This window comes from Phasianus colchicus, chromosome 1, assembly GCF_987193195.1.
Source record: "Phasianus colchicus chromosome 1, bPhaCol1.hap1.1, whole genome shotgun sequence".
In the NCBI taxonomy this organism is placed as follows: domain Eukaryota; kingdom Metazoa; phylum Chordata; class Aves; order Galliformes; family Phasianidae; genus Phasianus; species Phasianus colchicus.
In genome coordinates, this window is record NC_143436.1 from 187,110,835 (window position 1) to 187,132,583 (window position 21,749).

Sequence of the window (21,749 nt, forward strand, 5' to 3'; positions counted from 1 at the left end):
CCAGCACCATGGCTGTGCAGGGTGCAAAACTTGTGCAGAGCTCTCACTGACCTCTCTTGCTCTTGTACCCTCACCTGACATCCCTTTCTTGAGCTTTCAGGGATGTAGCAGGTGTCAGGTAAGCTGGAGAATTTACTGCATTGTGAATAAAAGCTGAGCCTGGAGTTCATGGAGGTTGCATCCTCTCTAGTCAAGGACTGAGCTAAGAGCTTGAGGGCTCACTTCTCACCTCCACTTTGTTGCCTCCTGTATTGGGGCTGTGCTCCTGCAGGAGCTCTCTGTGACCCCTGCATCAATCAGGGGATGCATATGGCATCTGGTAGTGACCATTTCAAAGCAAGGATCCATTCTCAGGATTGGGGCACTTGCATGTTTTTCAACCCCGTTTCTCCTATCTCTTACTGTCCTAGCTTTTCTGAAGGGACGACCAGCATTTCTGGGGGCTTCTTCCAGAAGGGGAGAGAGAAACTCAGTACTTATGCTGGACATGGAGCGATGGGAACGGACTCATTTTCCAGTACGGTCATCTGAGATGGTGACTGCCTCCTGGGGACAGAGGTGCTCTCTCTCATCTTTATCCATATGAGACTGTTCAAAGAATCACAGAATGGCTGAGGCTGGGGGGCTCTCTGACTCCATCTGCTCCCAACCCCTGCTCCAGCAGGGACACCCAGAGCAGGGTGCCCAGGGCTGCGTCCAGATGGCTTTGGGAGATCTCCAGGGAGTAGACTCCACAGCCTGTGCTCAACGTGTGCCACTGCTCCATCACTTGCACAGCACAGAGGTGCTTCTGGTGGTCAGAGGGAACCTCCTGTGTGCCAGTTTGTGCCCACTGCCTCCTGTCCTGGCACCGGGCACCGCTGACAAGAGCCTGTCCATAAGTGCCACCCCTCAGGTACTTATGAGATCCCCCTGAGCCTCCTCATCTCCAGGCTGAACAGTGCCAGCTCTCTCAGCTTCAGACAAAGGGTTTCAAATTTGGGTGGCTCTGTGTAGAGCCAGCTGGATTCGACCATCCTTGTGGGTCATTAAGGTTGGAAAAGACCTCTAAGATCACCACGTCCAACCGCAGCTCACCCCACCGTGCGCACGTCGCTCAGTGCCACATCTCCGCGGTTCCCGAACCCCTCCAGGGACGGTGACTCCACCCCCTCCCCGAGCAGCCCGTGCCGGCGCCTCACCCCTTGCCGAGAAGAAATGTTTCCTAATACCCCACCCGAGCCTCCCCTAGCGCAACTTAAGGCCGTTCCCTCTCGCCCTATCGCCGTTACGTGCGAGCAGAGCCGACCCCCACCTGGCCACAACCTCCCCTTCCAGCTCGGGCTCTGCCACGCGGTTCCCTTGGCGGCCAATTGCATCCCGCGATCGTATCGGGGCAGCGAGGAGAGGAGCGGGGAAGGCTCGGCGGGGAGGAAGAGGAGGGAGAGCGGCGAGGAAGAGGCCTGCAGCCCGTTCTCGCGGGCCCCGCCCGGCGGGGTCAATGCCGGCGCCGCGGCCGCTCTCCGATGCGATCTCTCCGGAGCTGTCGGAGACGCGGTGCCATCGTGGGGACCGTCACCCTCTGCCTGGCGGCCGGCTGGGCTCTGCAGAGTAAGTGTGCCCGCTCCCCTTCCTTCCTCCTCCTGCACGCACTTGGCCGCGCCGTGGCCGCTTACGGGCGCTGGGTGCGATGTTTGCTCTGCGGGCTGCCGCGATTCTCTTGGGATCCAAGCGGGAGGACCGCGTGTCGCAAATAGTCGTCGGTGTTTAGATCTTGCGTTGCTGCGTTTGGCCCCGTGGGCTGCGTGGAGAGCTCACGTATTTGCAGCTAGTTCAGTGGAAGGATGTATCTTTTTAACATTTACCTTGCAGTCATATATTCGAAAGAACTGCCTTTATCACGGCATTAGGAGGTGCTGCAGAGAGACTGTCAGCTCAGCTCTAGTCAGAAACACAGCAAAAGGCCTTTAAATAAACGCAGGGAACTGAAAACAATGAGAGCAATTTGCAGCGGTTACCAGAAGTTCCCATCCGCTCTGTTTATCTGTCACAAAGCTCTTTCCACGGGTCTGCTCTGTCTCTGCTGAAGGCAGGCTGAACACGGGCACAGCCTGGCCGACAATGCCAGGGTGCTGTGGGAGGGCAGCAGGCAGTGTGAGCACGGTGAGAACCCACAGAGGGAGAATCCCAGCGGCCGTGTCTTGGGAAGGGCTGAGGTCCCAGCTCAGCAGCAGCAGTCAGGCTGTGCCCATGCCATGAGGGTGGCTGAGCTGAACCAGGAAAAGGCCGCCCCTGTGTTTTACCTGGTTTGATTTCTGCAGTCAGGAAACCCAGTTTGAGCCTCTCTCTACGTGTCATAATGTGCCATTAACTCAAAAACTACGTGTGCCCATTGAAACTCAGATGTTTGGTGTTCTTCCAAATCCTCATGCAGGAAAACCCTCATGCAAGTAGGGCTATTGCAGTTACACATTAAACAAAACGATCCGTTCTGTTTAGCAGTTATGAGCTGCTCCATCATCACATCAGTGGGAAGTGTGTCATAATTATTCTTTCGTATACATTTTTGCCTGGAAGTTGGTGCAAAACAGCAACGAGGTCCCTCTGATGATACGTGATTTATCTGCACTGGCAGATAGCTGACTGTCCTGATGTAGCTGTTCTCTCAAACGCTGCTAACACATCAGTTCTGATTTAAAGCCCACATGACATCTCCAGCAGCCTGCTGTGTCCCTCTCATCATGCAAACACGATGAAGTCCTTGCCAAGTCTTCACGTATTTAAGCTTGCTACAGCACTTGCTTTTTGGGGATGATTAATTGATACAACAGCTTACTTTGGCCATGGCAATTAAGATTTCCATTTTAAACCTAGAAACCTTCAAAGGCAAGTTACTGGTGAACACAAAAGCATTACTCTTGATCCACAGCATGAGGTAAATAAAGCGGGTTTTGTATTTCTTCAGAATGTTTGTTGTCATTTTAGTGGGGGCATTAGGCTGACTTGGTCTGTCTGAAGTCCCTATAAACTGGAACATTGTAATTGACTTTAGAAATCATAAATGCCATCCCTGTTTTGTTTGTTTGTTAAGTGCTTGGCAATTGAGTTGTAAATACATTACTGTGAAACGTACCGACTTGGAGGACATAGGAGAGGTGGAGCTTTGGACTGTTCATGAAAGACAGTTCATTTACCTTTGAGGAGGTGGTGGGTTGCAGGGCCTTGAGAGCTTATGAAGAAAGTGCAGCACCTACTTTTCCCATACATGATAAAATGCACTAAGGATGAAGTTTATGAGAACATGATGTGATTTCCATTTCTCCATTTGAGATAATCAAAAGACCAGAGCTTCACACTTCCTTCCCAGAAAGACCCTTCCAAACTGGTTCCTCGAAACACTGAAACATAAGCTGTTACTTGTCCTGTAGGATACAAACATTCCTCCTGACTACAACCAAATAAAACATGTATTTAGTCTTAAGTTAGACACGTGTATTCCTACTGTGGTCAACAGAGAGAGCAACTCCTGTCCTGAAATCACTAAGATAGGATGAATTGCCCTCCCAAGAGGTCCCACCCTGCCCAGGATACTCAACTGCTGCATCCCTCCTGCACTCATTGCCCCCCTTTGTCTTTCAGCTCCTGGAGGAGTGTCATTAATTGTCCCACAGCCCAACATCAACGCAACAGTGGCACAAAACATCCTCCTCTCAGTTGAGTACTCCTGTAGAGGCATTGCCACTGTGGAGTGGAAACATGTGTCGAGCTGGGGCACCACCAAAATTGTGGAGTGGAAAAGTGGGAATTACATCAACATATCCAGCGCCTACAAGGACAGAGTGACTACTTTTGAAAATGGTTCTATACAGCTTCTGAACGTGGGCATGAGAGATGCTGGCTACTATTTTATCACAGTCACAGAGGAGTATGGAACCAACACCTACGGCACCATCATACTCAATGTTTATGGTATGAACCTCATGGGAGTTCTTAGCCTTACCCTGTGTTTAAACACTAACCTGCTCTTAAGCAATTTCGTAACATCACGCATTTCTGCCCTTTTTGCAGAGATTATCTATGAAGATTTACATTTCGTAGTGGTTCTCTTTGTATTTCTTGCTGCAGTATCTGCCATTTTGATCTGCTTCATGTGGCTGTGTAACAAATCCCTCTACCTGTTCCAGAAGAAGACACATAAGCTAACAGGTATCTAAGAATGCAGCCAAGATACACGTTTTTCCAATCTGAGAAATTTGAGAAACTCACTCATGGTTTGAGCTGTAAAGGTGTGAAGCGGTGACACAGAAAAACAAATTGGAAGGGCTTGGCTGAGTCATCCTGTTTAACTCTTTACTAACACAGGCAACTGAATAATAAGTATTTAATTGGAAAAGATCCACAGGACATCCACCTTATATTTTATATCAGAAACCAGAGAACTCTTCCCTACATTGTTAGCTGCTGCTGTTTTTTCACAGTGGATGCACAGCTCATGAGATTCTGTAGCTAACTGAAAATGTTCTTACCATGCCAGAATACAGAGTTTGGTAAAGCCTCTCCTTCCTCCTGTTAAAGCCAATTTTCCTATGCAGGAAGAGTTCTTCAAAGTCTGAATTCAGTGCACTCCTTGGCAGACTTCAGGAATACTTCAGTTCTGGAGACTTGCTCTGTCATCATCCAGAACAGGATCCAATGACTTATGTCTCAGTCCCACCTTAGGAGAGCCCTCCTTTGGAAGTCATGGAGCCCTGTGGACTTTGTTTCACTTTTCATAGTGCTTTTTGTCTTGTACTGGACAGCCACTGTCACATTCAGGGTTTTGAGGGACTTATTGTGTGGTCAAATATTTTGAAAAGATGTACTTAAAACCAAATTCTAGATGAGTAAACTGGAGTTAATATTAAAAATGCCTCAGCTATTAACATGGAGTTGTTAATTTTGCAATGCTGACCTTCCCATCCATTTGCCAATCAATAATTTCATCCTTTCATTTGCAGCAAGTACAACTGAAGAAATTGAATTGGAAACCATCGAGTGTTAACCAAGGACTGTCTCATAACAAAAATAACAACTCTACCTCAGGAGAAAGTATTGGCAAGAAAAGCAAGAAGGAACCTAAAAGGTAAAGTATTTGTGACTAGCATAAAAAATTCCTGACTTACAGAGCTAATACTGGACCTGAAATCAGCAGTGTCTGATGGAGTTGTTTTGACCTGTTACGATTTCAGCTCTGCTAGGCAGAGTACGTGTTCATGGCTGAGCACAAACACATTTTTGTGGCTAACTAATAAAATCCACAGCCTCTGCCACTCCTAAAAACATCCAACCAGTAATATCTACCTGTAAGAAAATGATAGTGTTCCTGAAGGACACTTGCATTTTGGCTAAGCAAGTCCCCTGTTATACACAGAATAGCCATTAGGATCGCTCTACATAATAAATTTAATGTCTAATTACAGTATTACATTAAAAAATTAACTGCAAGGGTTGGATCCTGTTTATTATGCACGTGCTGCTACTTTCAGTCATGAGGAATTTCCCAAAGCTCTGAACACAAGCTGTAATTCTCTCTGAGACAAAACTGACATTGAAATAATGCCAAGATGGTCAAAGTTCCTCTGCTTATGCTTCCAGTTGTTTACACTGGGACATGAACACACATTTTATGACATTACTAGGAAAGGCTGTCGAACAAGGAACTGTGCACAGGCTCTGAAGATGATGCTGTCTGAAATGATTGGAGGATAAAAAACTGACCCCACACCAGTAGAGTGGCAGAACATTGAAAATATAAGAGACCAAGGGCCAGTCTGTGTCTACAGGAGCCACATGGCTTTTTGAGCTTAACTGCTGCTACTGCCTCTTCCACACTTCAGCTCCCTCGCCTCATAAAGCTTTTACGAGTCATAGAATCATAGAGTTGTTTGAGTTGGAAGGGACCTTGCAGGCCATCTGGTGCAACCCCCCCTGCAATGAACAGGGATATCTACAGCTTGATCAGGTGCTCAGAGCCCCATCCAGTCTGACCTTGAGTGTCTCCAGGCGTGGGTCATCCACCACCGGGTGACAGTTTCCCTCTTCTCAAGGACAGCTGTGCTCAGCAGCTGAGGTACCACAGGTTTGATCCATGTGAACAAAGAATTTCCTATCAGGTGCATAACAATACAGATAGGAGCCACAAAGGCTTTTTCCAAAGCACTTGGAACACAACACTTCTGAAAAGTCAGCCCCAGACTGAACTGGCCATTTGCAGTGCAAAGGGCCTTGCACCCCCTCATTAATTCAGGTGTTAGATTCAGCTGGTTGCTCCTTCCTACAGTAAGAAACTGAAAAATAAATGAAAATCCCAGATAAAAGACAGTTCAACAAAAACAATTTGTTCCAGTTCTTCACACTAAGTATGTATTGCCAGTCCTCTGCATGTCTGACTGAATTAAACCTAGGTGACACAGAAGCTGAAAGTGTTCCCTTTAACTTCTTCAAGTTTGAAGTACTCTGAAAGGTATGAATGTAGCATACAGAATACTTTTATTTCTGCATACCTATTTCTGTTTATTACTTTTAATTCCCAAATCTTAGAACATGAAGTGAATAGGCTTAGCTGAGCACGTATCTAGAGTTGCTTAGAAAATATGATAAGAGCAGCTCACATTTAAAATCATTTCTTGCCTACAGACATTTACTTGAATGAATGAGACAAGTCAGAAAATGTATGCTGGCATGAATGCCCTGACTTGAAAGTTGGAATGAAGTAGTTAGTGACCACTGGAAACCCTTACAAGGAGCAAAGAGAAGTTTCCAGCTAGCATAGTAGAGCCCTGCAGAGAACAACCTGGGGGTCCTGGTGGATGACAAGCTTAACATGAGCCAGCAGTGTGCTCTTGTGGCTCAGAAAGCAAATGGGATCCTGGGCTCCATCAGCAGAAGGGTGGCCAGCAGGGACAGGGAGGTGGTTGTTCCCCTCTACTCTGCTCTTGTGAGGCCCCAACTGCAGTACTGTGTCCAGATCTGGAGCCCCCAGTACAAGAAAGACAGGGAGCTGTTGGAGAGGGTCCAGTGGAGGGCTGGAGCACCTCCCCTATGAAGACAGGCTGAGGGAGCTGGGCTTGTTCAGTCTGCAGAAAAGAAGGCTGCAGGGTGACCTCACTGCAGCATTTCAGTACCTAAAGGGAGCCTACAAACAGGAGGGGAATCAACTCTCTGAAAGGGTTGATAACTGCAGGATGAGGGGAAATGGTTTTAAGTTGAGGGAGGGGAGATTTAGGTTGAATATCAGGGAGAAGTTCTTTACTATGAGAGTGGTGAGGTGCTGGAACAGGCTGCCCTGAGAGGTTGTGGATGCCCCGTCCATGGAGGCCAGATTGGATGGGGCCCTGGACAGCCTGGTCTAGTATTAAACGGGGAGGTTGGTGGCCCTGCCTGTGGCAGGGGAGTTGGAGATTCGTGATCCTTGAAGTCCCTTCCAACCCTGGCCATTCTGTGATTCTGTGAGAGCAAACGTGACAACTTAATAGCACCAAAGTGATTATTTGGTAATGAAGTGCTTCTTTGGCAAAAAGGCCACTGCTCCATGCGGACTTGTCAGTTTAGTTTGAAAACAGTGAAGTATACAGTTCAATTTAATTAATTTTTCATACATACATCTGATTTTGGGTAAGATTTGTTGTGCTGCCAAGAGTCACAAGAGCTTCACTGCAGTCAGGTGCACGATGTGCATCAGGCTGGGAGCTGCACTGCCACCCGCTGTTCAGTAAGGAGCAAAACCCCACCTGCCAGCCAAGCAATATGGGAACAGGCAGTTGCTTAAGATTCACCCACCTCGAGATGATCAAGAGACCTGTGTGCTATTTTCAACCATTATTTTTGCAATTTCATGAATTATCCAAGACACCTTATGAGAAATGCCTTTCTCTCCCACAGTTCACTTGCACATAAGTAAGAACTTCAAGGAACTGAAATAACAGTGTGTTCCACAATGGAAAATTTCAACACAGTATAATAGCTGCTTTGGATACACACTAAACAGCAGCTTGCCAAAAACAGTTGCTTAATAGGTATCTCTAACAGCTATTTCATATTGCTCAAGAACATAGCAAAAGAACAACTGTCACTACAGAAGTATGATGTTTAATTCAAGCATGTTCTATGTGCAAAAAGTTCTATGTCTGTATGTATATACACACCTTGTAACACAATATGGATGAAAGTCTTAACCAGCTTACACAGACCAGTTTCAAAAAGACCTTTAGCCATTAATGACAGAACAAAAGGAAAACTGGGCAAAACTTTAGTAGAAACATCAAGGCAGCTATAATTACAACAAAGAAAGAGAAACAAACAAAATTACCTCTTGAAGACCTCAAGGGAGCTGACCTCTAAGAGAATACTATCATTTTTCTGAATGGCAGTGAATGCCAGGGCAGAAAACAAAGAACAGGATGACTATGGAGATCCAAGGCTTACTGCATGAGTTACCTGCTCTTCCTCTCTTCCCAGCCTGTTCTTTCTAGACATGACTTTACACAAAAAAAGTTACACACAAATTCAAACTGGCAGGAGAATTTTACACGTAGGTAAACATCATTTCCTCTACAAGCTTGCAAACAACAGAAATTGCAAGCAAAGTAACATATACTGCATAAAGTCATCTACAGCCACATCACAAGCTGTGACTTTATAACCCTCAACACTGCTGTGCCTCTCCACAAGAAATTCAGTGTGTGACCCAGAGCCACATCAATGTAGCACTGAGGTATTCCCTCAACCCCCAAGCCAAGAACATCACACACTGAAGACTTGTAACTTGAAATTTAAGCAGTGGTACTTTCCTTGTGACATAAGCCACTAAAAGGTTTATCAGTTGCCCAGCTTATGTCAGAATTCTCTTTTTGTCAGAAACATTTGTAAAAATCTGTTCAGAAAAAGCAGAGGCTGGGAAGGAAAGAGTGTCATTTTCAGCAGGCACCTTTCATACAACAAAGGACTCCTGAATTTCTCTTTATAGAAGAAAAATACAATAATCACTCAGGTATGTTGGTTTAGATAGAGCAGCCTGCAAAGGTACAGCTGAAAGGAACTTTGGGAAAAAGTTGTATCGCACATCATTGATAATGCTTTATTATAAACCCTACAACAGATGCATCTGTACAGGAAATAAATTTAGTTTTGTTTTCTTGTATAGCCCAGCCCCACTGGCTGAATTATCCTCTGTTGCACAGGCAGCACAGCAATGACTCAGAGACCCCACGAAGAGACTGAGAGATGATCAGCATGGAGTTAGGGCTGCCATGAGCAGCTCCATTTTATACACGAAGTTGCGCCCTTCCATTTTATTCCACTGGACTTCCTTGAAGGGCCCTCGAAGATGGTTCCATTTGTTGTCCTGCAGTACGTCGCCCTTGGGGAGATCTTTGCACTGACTCCGTGGAAACTGAACCATAACTTTGCTGCCACTTTCAGGACCATTACGTACTGTGATGAACAAAGATTTTATGAGTATTTTTACTCGTGTTGAATACCCTCCCTCATGTGTGCACTACATTGAGTCAATTCCAAACATGCTGGAAACAAATAACAAATTGCCTTACATACATCTATGTTGTAAGCTGGTTTCACACTTTTTCACTGCAGTTTTTATGTCAGCACTGCTCTTTGCTAAAGCAAACCAAAGAAACATTTGACAAACTATCCAGAGAATACACATTACATGTAAACTGCAAGGAAAAATAGCCTTAATAATATCAAATTGTTGGGTGGTTTTTTTTTCCCTACTTAATTCTTATTTCTAAGGTGATCCCTAGCATTCTACTCCAAAAGTACATTTTAATTCTCATGAGCTGCATCTTTTAAATATTTATTTCTATTGGATATCTCTCTGGAGAGGAATGAAGTCAGGACTGCTGTTATCATCAAACTGCAAGACTGGTGGATAGAGGGTGGTATTCTCCATGTTTAGGTGACAGTTTTTTCGCTTGTGTTTCTTTGGTGTATTTATTTTTTTTCTTTTGGCTCATTATTTGGTTAAGGAGGTAACACTCAGCTTTCCCAAACATTACACCTGTGGCAGCGGATCAGGACTGCTGTATGACCACTTCAGATCTGGGAAGCACAGGTGGACACACACCTTATGCACCAACCAAAACTAACACATGTGGATCCAGAAGCTACCTCAGCTGCCAGTTCTTTGCCTATGAAAGTTAATCTTCAAAATGTAGAACAGAGGAGGGGGGAAAGCACCTTCATCTGGTCCAAATCCCTGATACAAAGCAAGGTCTTCAAGAGCAGGTTGTTCAGAAAGATTTCCAGTCAGGTTTTGAGTATTTCCAAGGATGGAGGCTCCATAGCCTCTTGGGGCAACCTGGGTCTGACCATCCTCACAGTGAAAAAGACTATTATGATTAAATGAAATTTCCTTGTATCAGTTTGTGCCCATGGCTGGGTGCCACTGAAAAGAGCCTGGCTTCATTCTCACTGCACTCTCCCTTCAGATATTTATGGACACTAATGATGTCACCCCTCAGCCTCCTCTTCCCCAGGTTGAACAGTCCTAACTCCCTCAGCCTTCCTTACAGGAGAGGTGCTCCAGTCCCTTAATGGTCCTTGTGGCTGTTTGTTGGAATTGCTCCAGCACATCCATGCCTCTCCTGTACTGGAGAACTCAGCACTGGACACAGGACTCCAGCTGTGGCCTTACCAGTGCTAAGCAGACAGGAGAGATCCCTTCCTTCGACCTGCTCGCAGGGCTCTGTGTGATGCAGTACAGGAAGCTGCTGGCCTTTGTCACAATTCTGGCACTCATGGGCAGCTTGCTGGTGTCTGGGCTTGTTCCTCCCCACGTGTAGGACTTAGCACTGCCATTTACTGAACACCCTGAGGTTCCTGCCAGCCTAGTTCTCAATGTGTTCAAGTCTCTTAGGATGGCAGCACACACATTATCACTATCAGCTACTTCTCATTTTTGTATCACCAGCAAACCTGCCCCAACATCCAGTTGCTCTAGACAGCCATGGCCCCAGTACTGAACTCAGGGTTACACCACACTTGTGGCATCCAGGTGGATTTCATGGCTGAGGATCACAACCTTTAAAGCCTGGCAATTCAGTCAGCCTAGCTCCTATTCCATCACTCTGTCGATCAAGGGGGATGTTGGCAGACAGTCTTAAAAATCCTGCTAAAATATAAAACATCCACTGTTCTCCCCTCACTTACTGAATTAGTTATCTCACTGTAAAAAGCTTTTGGGCTGACTGAGTGTAATTTCCTCTTCATAAATTGATGTCAGCTACTCCCAATCACCTTACATCCTTAATATGTTTGGAAACTGCTACATTTTTTTTACCCCTTCATCTTCTTAGTAACTGCAATGAGGCTGACCATTCTTCTTCTTTAATATATGACACAGGCCTTCTTCCAGTCTTCAGGAATCTCTCCTATCAACATAACCTTTAACAGATCATCAGGAGTGGATTTACAGGACACTAACCAGGTCCTTCAGTGCTCACAGACACATCCTTCATCATTCTTTGTTCTAGACTCACAGAATCATCATTTAACCTCGGAAAGGAGGGTCAAGTTAAGTCTGTGATCCAAGTCATGGGGACGTGGGATTTCTGAAGGTCAGTCTTAAGACCAAAGGAAAGAAGACATCAGGTACTCTAGCCTTCTTCATGTCCTGAGCTACCAGGTCCTGCCCCACTTAGCAGCAGGCCCAGGATTTCCCTAGGCTTTCTTTTGCTGCTGACATATTGACTGAAGCTCTTCTTACTACTCTGTATGTCCCACACCTAATTCAATCCCAGATGCTCTTTAGCTTTCCTATTCCCATACCTGAATTCTTAGACAGCATCTCTATCATATTCTCAGATCACCTGCTCCTATTTTTTGTGGCTTTTTACATCTGAGTTGAATCATGGACTCTCTGTTCATGCAGATCTTCTGACACCTTTGCACAACTTGGTGCAATGCATCTGAAAGAGGTGATCTTTGGAAAAAAAACCACAAAAACAGTCAACCAGCTCTTCTGGACCCCTCTGTCTCTTCATAGAACAGCATCCCAAGTGATTCATCCAAGCAGATCCCCACAGAGAACTCTGTGCTCCTTAAGCCCAGGGTTGTGATCCTGTTGTTTGCCTTATTCCCTCCTCTCAAGATCACAACAGCTTCTGCAATCTGTTTCTTCTATGCCAGTTCTAAGAACTATTTTCATGCTTGTCTAAGTCAAACCTGGTTTAATAATTAAATGGCTCCTTGGCAAAGTACTCATTCTCTTTAGGTGCCAATTCCATACACAAGAGCTTGTTTCTAGAATATTTTGCTATAAGTTGTCATTGTTCTATGAAATCCTGGAGACTGATTTTAGAGGAAAACTTAAAAACCCTTTAGAACTTAAGAATTCTGTACATATTTGAAATAGAAAGTATTACCTGAAATGGCATAGTCTCCATTTGGTGATGCTACAGTTATTGCAGATGCATTGCCAATACTCTCCACTGGCCCCAGGCCAACGTGATTACTGAAGCTCAGCACGTGCCATCCCATAACTTTTGCAAGCTGCTGAACTGCATGTACTTGGTGTTGAGACATCTGAAGGGTGACAAGAGGTTCATCTTCTCATCAGTATTTGCACACCATAAGATAAAATACAAAGGAACTATGGCTGTGGTTTATTTGTGTGTTTTTGTTATTGTTTGGGTTTCTTTTTTGTTTTTGTTCTTTTGGGGTTTGTTTGTTGTTGTTTTTTTGAACATGTTATATATGTCAATATAGCTTTGTAGGCACAGGCAACCACTGTATCAAGTACACTACTCAGCCAGATGACTTTTTAAATCCTGCTTTCAATTAACAAGAAAATAACCCAACTGTTATGAAAAGGATTTTGAAATATCTTTTCTTGGACAGAGATCTTTGCTGTAAAATATCTAAAATCCCTTTGTAAATATGTATTAACATTGCAAACTCAAATAAAAGCTGAGGTTCTCTGGCACATGATTATCTCCATTAATGCTCAAAGGCTTTAAGCTTTGAACTTCAACAACTTACAGGTTTAGAAGAGAATGTTTTTCCTCATCAGAATGTAACACTTGTTGCAAAGAATAACCCAGCACTGCTAGCAGTTCTTTGAAAGTCTAAAGACACCTCTTCATGAAGAGATACCATCAGCAGAAGCTGTTTCAACTTGTTTTCTTTGTGTTGTGGAGTTTGATGCAATAACAGGCCAAGTTCTGTTATTGAAGACCTGTATTTTGCCTATTTACAATGTGTATTAGGGAGACTGTCACTTCTGAACAGAACCAGCAGCTTGCTCCATGCAATTAACTAGCCTGAGTTCAAATATCAAATATCTGATTTAATAATGGTTGCTGAAGAGCAATCATTAACAACACAGTGCTGAAATGACAGTAATTGCAGGCTCATTAAGATCTCTAGATTGGATATAGCTAATACCTTGTAGCCTGTTCTCACTGGCTTGTTTGAAGTCAGCAAAAAAGCTATTGCTCTGATAATGAGTATTAGTATCAGTAGCATTTTTAATGGAAGGGCAAAAAACTGATTGCTGCTAGTGACCTGGTATTACATTTTAGTAGCAGCTGCTAAATTCACTATACAAACATGCTGGGAAATCCAGTCATCCACCTTTTCATTGGCAATAACTTCAAGTTTTCTAAAGTTTTCTACATAGATAAGGGTGAGATTCTCACTTCTGTTCCCCAAAATACCAGAAGGAAGAACAAAGTATATGAGTATACCTGAGATAAAAGGAAATCCTGCAGCTCTTGCTCTTGATGAGACAGTGTAATAACTCTTCCATCTCTGTGCACTACTCTGATTTGTTCAACTCCAATGTTGAGTTGTAGTTGAATGGATCTTTGAAGACAAAATATACATTTATTCAAAATGTATTATAACACTTCAGAAAATAGGAAGCTTGTTCTAAGAACACAGAATTTTTCTGATTAATTGATAGGAACTCTAAGATAAGGACAGTGCCAAGCCCGTGGAATACAATAACAACTTCAAACATCTCAATTACATCATTCACCACAACATCCCCCTCTACAACGCAGGGTAAATGTATTCCATGGCTCATTCCCAGTGCTGGTCCACTGCTTGGTCAAGTCAAGGAACCTCCTGAAGTACCTCACAGCTCCCTCCCTGCCACTGTGCCCATTTCCTTCCAAAAGACAGGAGAAAAATTACTAAGGGATGGTTCTATCCTGCTGTCAAGACTTAAGCAGCATATGTACTTTGACAGAGAGACTGCAAACTGCACCAGTGCCCACAATGTGCTCCACAGTGTGGACATATCCAAAGAGGACTGCTCAAAATAGCAAAAAGGGTGCTAAGGCAACCAGCTCACCCACCTGTACCTATTAGTGAACACACCAATGATCAGCACTTAGGTATTCGTTTCCACTACATGAAGTCTCTTATTTCAATGACAACACAGCAATAACATAAATTACATGAGCTTCATGTTTCAGTGCCTCTGTAACAAAGCTAGGGCAGAGCAGTGACTAGCTCTCCATACCCAGATTGGAAGCTTAAAGACAAGCATGTACAGAACCACTCTATATTCAGCTATCTCCATACACTCCTGTCCTAAAGAACCACTTTCTTTGAATTTTTCCCTGAAGGAAACTGTGCTAGTTAACTACTTCCTAAGTTTCTTCATTAAATGTACTGTAAAGTGAGCGAGGTGGTAGCTGTTCCTTCCCACCACTCAGAAAAATACAACAGTTGTACACAAAAAACAGGCTGCTAGCTTTCTGTTTTACAGCAAATCTAAAATTGGGAGTTGAAACTAGATGATCGTTGTGGTCCTTTTCAACCCAGGACATTCCATGATTCTATGAAAATTGCAACACACCACTTGTATATGTTGTGCTACTGCAATGCCAGTTTACAAATAGAAAGATGCAAATATTTTCATACTTACTTGCATATCTGTTCATATCCTTGAGAAGTTATTAGAACTTTAACACTGGATTCATAAACATCATTTATATTTGACCAGTGGGCCTGAATCTGAGGATCCTCAATACGACTAGCCAGGCTGTCAATGGTTCGAGCAGTTCTAGAGGAAAAAGACACATTCCACTCAAAATAATATTGCTAATTTTGTGCTGTTATCTTCTTTAAAGGAAATGAGTCGGTGTACTTCTAGCTACAAATTAAGTATGGCCATTTACTGTGTCTATTTCACATATATTCTGCAGAAATATTGATGCAGTATTACTCAGTATCAACTGCTCAGCAAAGAACATTAAAAAGAACAACTATCAGCAGCCTCCATCACAGCTGTCAGAGACCTCACTAAAAGGAAAAATTCAGATTTCTCTAGCCAAGTACTGTATGATCATATATTGTCATCCTTCTTAGCACTTAAACAGCCAAAGTAGAAACTGAACACTGACAAAAATCCTGTTTTTCATAATGACACATTTCATTACACAGCTCATGACCCACCTGCGCCTCAGAAAGATGTGTTTTGCCTGTTTTATGATCTTTTCCAGAAGCCCTTCATTTGACTGCAAAGAACTGATTTCATTTTTATCAAAAGCCTGTGGTCCCGCTAGTCTCATCCTCTTGTGGCCAAAAGGGGCACTTGCTGGATGTGGCATCACTGTGGAGCTCAAAGTTTGCTTGTGACACTGCAAACAATTGTTAAAAGAGAAAGTAACCAAATAACACAACTGCAAGATTTAATATGCATACTCCAATATGCTGCTTCACACCAAATCTTAAAACTGTTACCTTTTATACATGACTTCATGGCTTGTGGAGCCACGTCCTATGGACAGGAACACTTTCTGGAACATGCTTTCACAACTGCTTAGACATCTGCACTTTCTCTGTTTGGGAAGGGAGCACATCTCTACCTATTTCCCCAGGTCTTCCCATTCAATTACATGACAATCTAAAGCACTGAAGCAGTGATCAGACCTCATCAAGTGAAGCAAAGTTACTGTAGACATTTATTGTTCTTTTCTTGTGGAAGTATAGTCCGAATCAATACTCAATTCATTATGTACTTGACAAACACTAATTACACACAGAGGTAGAAAAGGGAAACTGATGAGCTGGACTGAAGAAACCCTTGCATGGCTTTTCCCAAGTGAGCAGCCAGGCTTAAGCTTTGGTTCAGAACTACTGTAACATTAAAGCACAGCTGGAACTCCTTAGTCACCAATGCACAGTAAACCTGACCAGCAGGTTGCTTCACATAAATGGACAGAAATTTACTGGCCTCTAGTGGCCATCTGTTATTACAGCAGTGCATCAGGGCATGCAGGTCTAACCAAAAGCCAAAAAAAGCCCCCTCCAATACTGGACTATGAATGCATTACCTCTCTGATAAGTTGATGCAAATTATGTTCCAGAACATAGAGATGATCCTCGGGATTCTGTTTTTCTGAAGCAGACTTTTGTGATTTTTTGTCATTGGAAGAGTGACACAGAGAAATAGACAACTGCAAACCTGTGCAAAGCAGGTTTTAAAAGATGATTAAAAAATAATAAGGAAACAGTTTCCAAGCAGGTTGTTGAAAACTTATTCTTCACCTTATACAGACATTAGCTTTACAACCAGCTTTTCACTATTTCAAAGAAAAAAAAATGTAGAAATCAAACGATGGAGAACACAGCAGCAAAAGCAGGTAACACAGTGTTCCCTGAAGTGTTGACAGGCCAACTACTACCTCAACAGATTTATTTCATATCTATTTCTATAACTCAAACCCACACACAGAAAAAAAAAAAAAAGGTTTCTTCGTAAGTAGTTGTGTATCCCTTGTATGAATTCAGCAGCTCTGACCCATCTTCATCTTCTCTAATTGTCCCCATTGAAGAGCATCACCCTTAGTTCCACAGATAACACATTAACTCACCTCTGAAGTTTCACCTACATGAAGCAAAGATCTATGCAAAGCTCCAAAATACGTACCTATCACTACAGTTGACAAAACAATGTTAAGTACTACTAACAAAACCCAAAGTTTGTATAATAAAATATGAGTAAATTAGAAAATAAAGAGTATTAGTTGAATTTTACTATAATTAGCAAGTAAAATTTGGGGAAACTCTTGATTTTCAAAATCTTTGAAAAGCAAGGTTAACACTTTGCTTTGATACTTAAACTGAAAAAAAAAAAAAAAGTCTCATAAAACAGAATTTCAGTCTGTATTTAAGCAAGTAATCCTACCTGGGAAAGGCTGAGAGATGATCTGATTTTTCACAACAATGTGAGGAATTTGTGATTTAATTTGAACAGCTTCTCGTGACAGCTGGGCAAAGATTTCTTTACACAGGAGAACATTCTGTGCAGTCTCCAGTTTTGTCTGCCAATGTGGAGTACCTGAAAATATAAAGTCATGTCTTCAGAAAAGTAAAGAGAAGCTGCTTTTCTGTTCAGATACCAGATATTCTACAGTAGTTGCCTGAATGTCATCACTAGACTAGTAAGGTGGTATTAATGGTTTTAAACTGAGACAGGGGAGGTTTAGGTTAGATATTAGGGGGAAGTTTTTCACCCAGAGGGTGGTGGGTGACACACTGGAACAGGTTGCCCAAGGAGGCTGTGGATGCCCCATCCCTGGAGGCACTCAAGGCCAGGCTGGATGTGGCTCTGGGCAGCCTGGTCTGGTCGTTGGTGACCCTGCACATAGCAGGGGGTTGAAATTAGGTGATCATTGTGGTCCTTTTCAACCCAGACCATTCTATGCTCCTCTGATTCTTTTACAAATTGAGTATTTTGCAGAATTTATTTAGATTAAATAAGAATATTCTTGTCCACTCTTCTTTAAAGCTTTATGTGAGAACTTTCAAATTAAATATCACCCACAAATGTATTTCTTGAGAACACGCCCAGAAAATAACATACCTGGTTTTGATTTTGGCATGGGTCTTTTAAAGAGATTGACTGTCCCAAGGTCACCAATGTCTGGAGCTTGTTTCTGAATAGAAACCTACATGGAAAAAGAAAAAAAAAAAAAAGAAAAAGGTTATCTGAAGTTTATTCTTTGTTGCAAGCATGCAAATAGCATAAAATCCATGCTGTTGTATTGAAGTTTCTGGCAAACCTTTATGTAGGCTGATCCCTCTAAATCACTTGGGATTTGAACATCCAAAGGACAGTAATCCTCAGGTATCTTTTTATCCAGGTCGATGTCGGTGTTCTTAATCACCTCAAATGTGCCATGATGAAGGAAAAGGGAACCTAATCAAAGAAGAACAAAGGCACATATAGTAGAATCCTAAAATCATCCAGATTGGAAAAGATCTTCAAGATCATCAAGTCCAGCCATCAATCTGATCTACCAAGTGCCATCACTAAACCATGTCCCTTGGTACAAGTCCACATATCTGTTACTTATCTCCACATGGGGACACCACCACCTCCCTGGGCAGCCTTTCCAACCTCAAACTACCCCCTCCATGAAGAAACTCTTCCTAGTACCCAATCTAATTTCTCCTGACACAACTTGAGACCATTTCCTTGTATCCTATCACTTGTCACATGAGAAAAGAGACCAACACTCTCCTTGCTGTAACCACCTTTCATGTAGTTGTAGGGAGTAGTGAGGTTTCCTCTCAACCTTCTATTCTCCAGACTACACAAGCCCACCTCCCTCAGCCACTCCTCATAAATTTCATTTTCTAGTCCCTCCAGCTTTGGTACCCTTCTCTGTACACATTTGAGCAACTCCATGTCCTTCTTGTAGTGAAGGGCCCAAAACTGAACCCAGTACTCAAGGCGTGGTCTCACCAATGCTGCATGGAAGGGGCAATCCTTTCCCTAGCTCTGCTGGCAGCACAATTTCTGATGCAGGCCAGGATGCCATGGGCCTTCTTGGCCACTAAGGCACACTACTGGTTCACATTCAAACATTTTCTAACCAGCATCCCAGGTCCTTTTCTGCCAAGCAACTTCCCAGCCACTCGTTCCCTCACTCGTATTGCTGCAATGCATTTGTTGTGACCCAAGGGCAGCACCTGCCATATAGCCTTGGTCAGACTCAAGGAGATTAACAGAAGATGAACAGCTCTAAATCTCTGTCTACCTTCACTACTACAACAGGTGCCCAAAATAATCAGTTTAGATGCCTATGAATCTGTGTTCAGAGAAGATACTCCTCAACTTAAAAAAATGCTTCCTGAGCTCTTGTCTATAAGGCCTACTTGTCAGCCAATATAGAATTGTTCTGTAAAGCAATTTTACTAAAACTCTTCCCGCCCTTAAAATCACTTTCTAGGATAAGGATGGTGGGATATTTTCCCTGATAATAAAACAGGTGTCCTCTTGCAATTCTGTCTCATAATTGGGTGTTGTTAACTGATATGTATTATTAAAGATACTCCATCTGTTTTTTTCAGCTTAAAACACTCTATGTAAAATCTAAATATTCATTTCTGAGTAAAAGCAAAACACCCTACTGCATACCTGCACTTCTGTAGCTCAAATCACCAAGAATTTTGTCTCCCACTTTTCTCAGCTTCCAGTGCTGTCTCAGTCTCAGTAGTTCTGAGTTGAAGTCTCTTTGTCGCTTATTTTCCTGGTTTTCTGCAACTGATTTGGATAATCTTTCTGCTCCTTTTAGCAGGATCTGAGCTGCACCTGCTAATGACTTCTTTTTTGAAATCAGCTGTAGAAACTGAGGATTCTAGGAGGAAAGTAAAACCCAACAAACCTGTCATGGTTTCTGCTGGGACAGTTGATTTTCTTAACAGTGTCTTGTGTTTTGGCTTTGGGAGAGAAATAATGTTGACAATACACCAATGTTTTAGCTGTTGCTGAGCAGTGCTCCACAGAGCCAACGATGTTTCAGCTTCTGACACTGTGATGACAGTGAGGGAGCTTTTGCTGGATGCTGAGTAGTCTATTTAGAATTACTTTCACACCAGTATTATATGGCCACAAGAAGCACTTTGATTTACAACTCCAAGAAGCCTCTGAGCTCAGCATCTTCTCCCACTCTGAGCCCTCCCAATCACCCAAACAGCACAGCATGAAGACACCATCTGGAACACTACCAGATTTTGTATTTATCAATCATACAAAGAAGCCTCAGCATAACAAAACCTTCAGTACAAACACACAGGAGATGAATAAACTGCAACGTACCTGCTTGGCGGGAGGAGGATCCTGCACCACTGGATCCAGAGTCATGAACTTTTTATCCTTAACAATGCTGAGGACATCATACAGCACACACATTTCAGTCAGGGCACTTCTTAAGTTGTTTCTCACAGAGTCCCAAGGCCAAAGGGATGGCTGAAACTTCACCAACCCTGAAAACAAAACAAATACAGACACAAGATATGTTTTGAGAAGGAGACTTACACCCTATTTTTTTACAAACCTGTCACAAAAACATAAAACACAATGTGATATATAGATTTATCTCATCTCCCTTTTACCAAGATGTTTTCTAAGCCTCCGTCAGCAGTATTTTAGAATCATTTGAGTTGGAAGAGACCTTTAAAGATCATCTAGTCCAACTGCCCTGAAATGAACAGGGACCCCTACAGCTACAACACGCTGCTCAGAGCCAAGTTCAGCCTGACATTGAGGGTCTCCAGAGACATCTCCTTCTCCCTGGCCAACCTGTTCCAGTGCCTCACCATCCTTATAAAAAAGTTCTTTCTTATATCCAGACCAAATTCCACTCTTTTAGTTTGAAACCATCTCCCTTGCCCTGTCAAAACAGACCCTGCTTAAGATCCTGCCCCTTTCTTTCTTACAGGCCCCCTTTAGGTACTGAAAGGCTGCTCTCAGGTGTCACTACAGCCTTCTCATCTCCATGCTGAACAGCCCCAGCTCTCAGCCTGTCCTTATAGGAGAGGTGTTCCATCCCTTGGAGCATTTTTGTGGCCCTCCTCTGGACACACTCCAACAGCCCCACGTCTCTGCTGTACTGCAGACTCCACACCTGGACGCAGTGCTCCAGGTGAGGCGTCACAGCACAGAGCAGAGGGGCAGGATCACCTCCCTCGCCCTGCTGGCTGCGCTGCTCTGGCTGCAGCCCAGGATACGACTGGCTTTCTGGGCTGCTAGGACACACTACTGGCTCACGTCCAGCTTCCCACCCACCAGTGCCCCCAGGCCGTTTCCAGCAGGGCTGTGCTCTATCCTTACATCCCCCAGTTAGCATAGATAGCAGCGTTTGCCACGCCGCAGATGCACGCCTTGCACCAGGCTCAGGGAACCCACGAGGCGCTCCCGGCCCGGTCCCGCCGCCCTCCGGGGACGCACAGAGCGGCCTCAGCGGCCGCAGTCCGCGCACCCCCGCCCAGAAGGCCTCAAGCATCCACACCGCCCGGCCCGGCCGCCCTCACCTTCCTCATCCTCCGCCTCGCTCGGCTCGGCCCAGGCGCGGCCCGCCGAGCCCGGCTCGTCCTCCTCGGAGCCGGAGCCCTGGCTGAAGTCGATGCGCTGAGCCAGGCGCGCCAGGTTCTGGGACATGGAGAGGGGCTGCAGGTAGGTCTCGCTGCCATCCAGCCCCACCTCCTGCACCTGTTTCTCGCACGCCGACTCGATGCTGATGCGCACCGCCGGCACGCCCGCCATCTTGGCGCGCCCTCCTCGCTTCCTACGGGTGCCGGGCGGAGCCGCGCGCCGAGCGCGCTCGGCTGTTTCCGGAAGCGGCGCTCGGGCGGGGCCGGCTTCCACGGGAACGCGCTCGGGCGCGGCCCCGACGGCAGCGGGCGCGTATTGTTTGCCGGCGCTATTCCTGATTAGAAGCGGGTTTATTCTGCATTCTGAACGCAAATCC

The 21,749-nt window shown here is 44.3% G+C and overlaps 2 protein-coding genes across 3 annotated transcripts; one reads left to right on the forward strand and one right to left on the reverse strand.

Annotated features, from left to right (window-relative positions):
• The first annotated feature begins 1,063 nt into the window (after positions 1–1,063).
• On the forward strand, positions 1,064–9,299 carry VSTM5 (V-set and transmembrane domain containing 5). Of its 2 annotated transcripts, XM_090134033.1 has the most exons (5): positions 1,064–1,590; positions 3,619–3,948; positions 4,048–4,185; positions 4,977–5,101; positions 9,161–9,299. In XM_090134033.1, exons 1-4 carry the CDS (start codon positions 1,506–1,508, stop codon positions 5,018–5,020), a joined length of 597 nt encoding a protein of 198 aa, XP_089990159.1. In that variant the 5' UTR covers positions 1,064–1,505; the 3' UTR covers positions 5,021–5,101; positions 9,161–9,299. The 2 variants fall into 2 exon arrangements, with proteins under 2 accessions (XP_089990159.1, XP_031471973.2); XM_031616113.2 differs by having other exon boundaries at positions 3,619–4,185.
• Positions 7,097–21,684, reverse strand: MED17 (mediator complex subunit 17). Its single transcript, XM_031616111.2, has 12 exons — positions 21,313–21,684; positions 20,099–20,265; positions 19,418–19,637; positions 18,057–18,193; positions 17,858–17,942; positions 17,180–17,332; positions 16,326–16,456; positions 15,445–15,629; positions 14,915–15,052; positions 13,725–13,842; positions 12,402–12,561; positions 7,097–9,450 (listed from the first exon to the last, which is right to left on the reverse strand). The coding sequence occupies exons 1-12, from the start codon at positions 21,542–21,544 to the stop codon at positions 9,245–9,247; spliced, it is 1,932 nt and encodes a 643-aa protein (XP_031471971.1). The 5' UTR covers positions 21,545–21,684; the 3' UTR covers positions 7,097–9,244.
• Between the last annotated feature and the right edge of the window lie 65 nt (positions 21,685–21,749).

Bases quoted from the DNA above. Each gene is read 5' to 3' on its own strand.
- VSTM5 (XM_031616113.2), top strand. From the start codon at position 1,506: ATGCGATCTCTCCGGAGCTGTCGGAGACGCGGTGCCATCGTGGGGACC. The intron at 1,591-3,618 runs GTAAGTGTGCCC...TTTGTCTTTCAG, and splicing joins GGCCGGCTGGGCTCTGCAGA to CTCCTGGAGGAGTGTCATTA. The intron at 4,186-4,976 runs GTATCTAAGAAT...TTTCATTTGCAG, and splicing joins GAAGACACATAAGCTAACAG to CAAGTACAACTGAAGAAATT.
- MED17 (XM_031616111.2), bottom strand. From the start codon at position 21,544: ATGGCGGGCGTGCCGGCGGTGCGCATCAGCATCGAGTCGGCGTGCGAG. The intron at 16,457-17,179 runs GTAGGATTACTT...TGCTTTGCACAG, and splicing joins CATCTCTCAGCCTTTCCCAG to GTTTGCAGTTGTCTATTTCT. The intron at 15,630-16,325 runs GTAATGCATTCA...AATTGTTTGCAG, and splicing joins TGCATCAACTTATCAGAGAG to TGTCACAAGCAAACTTTGAG.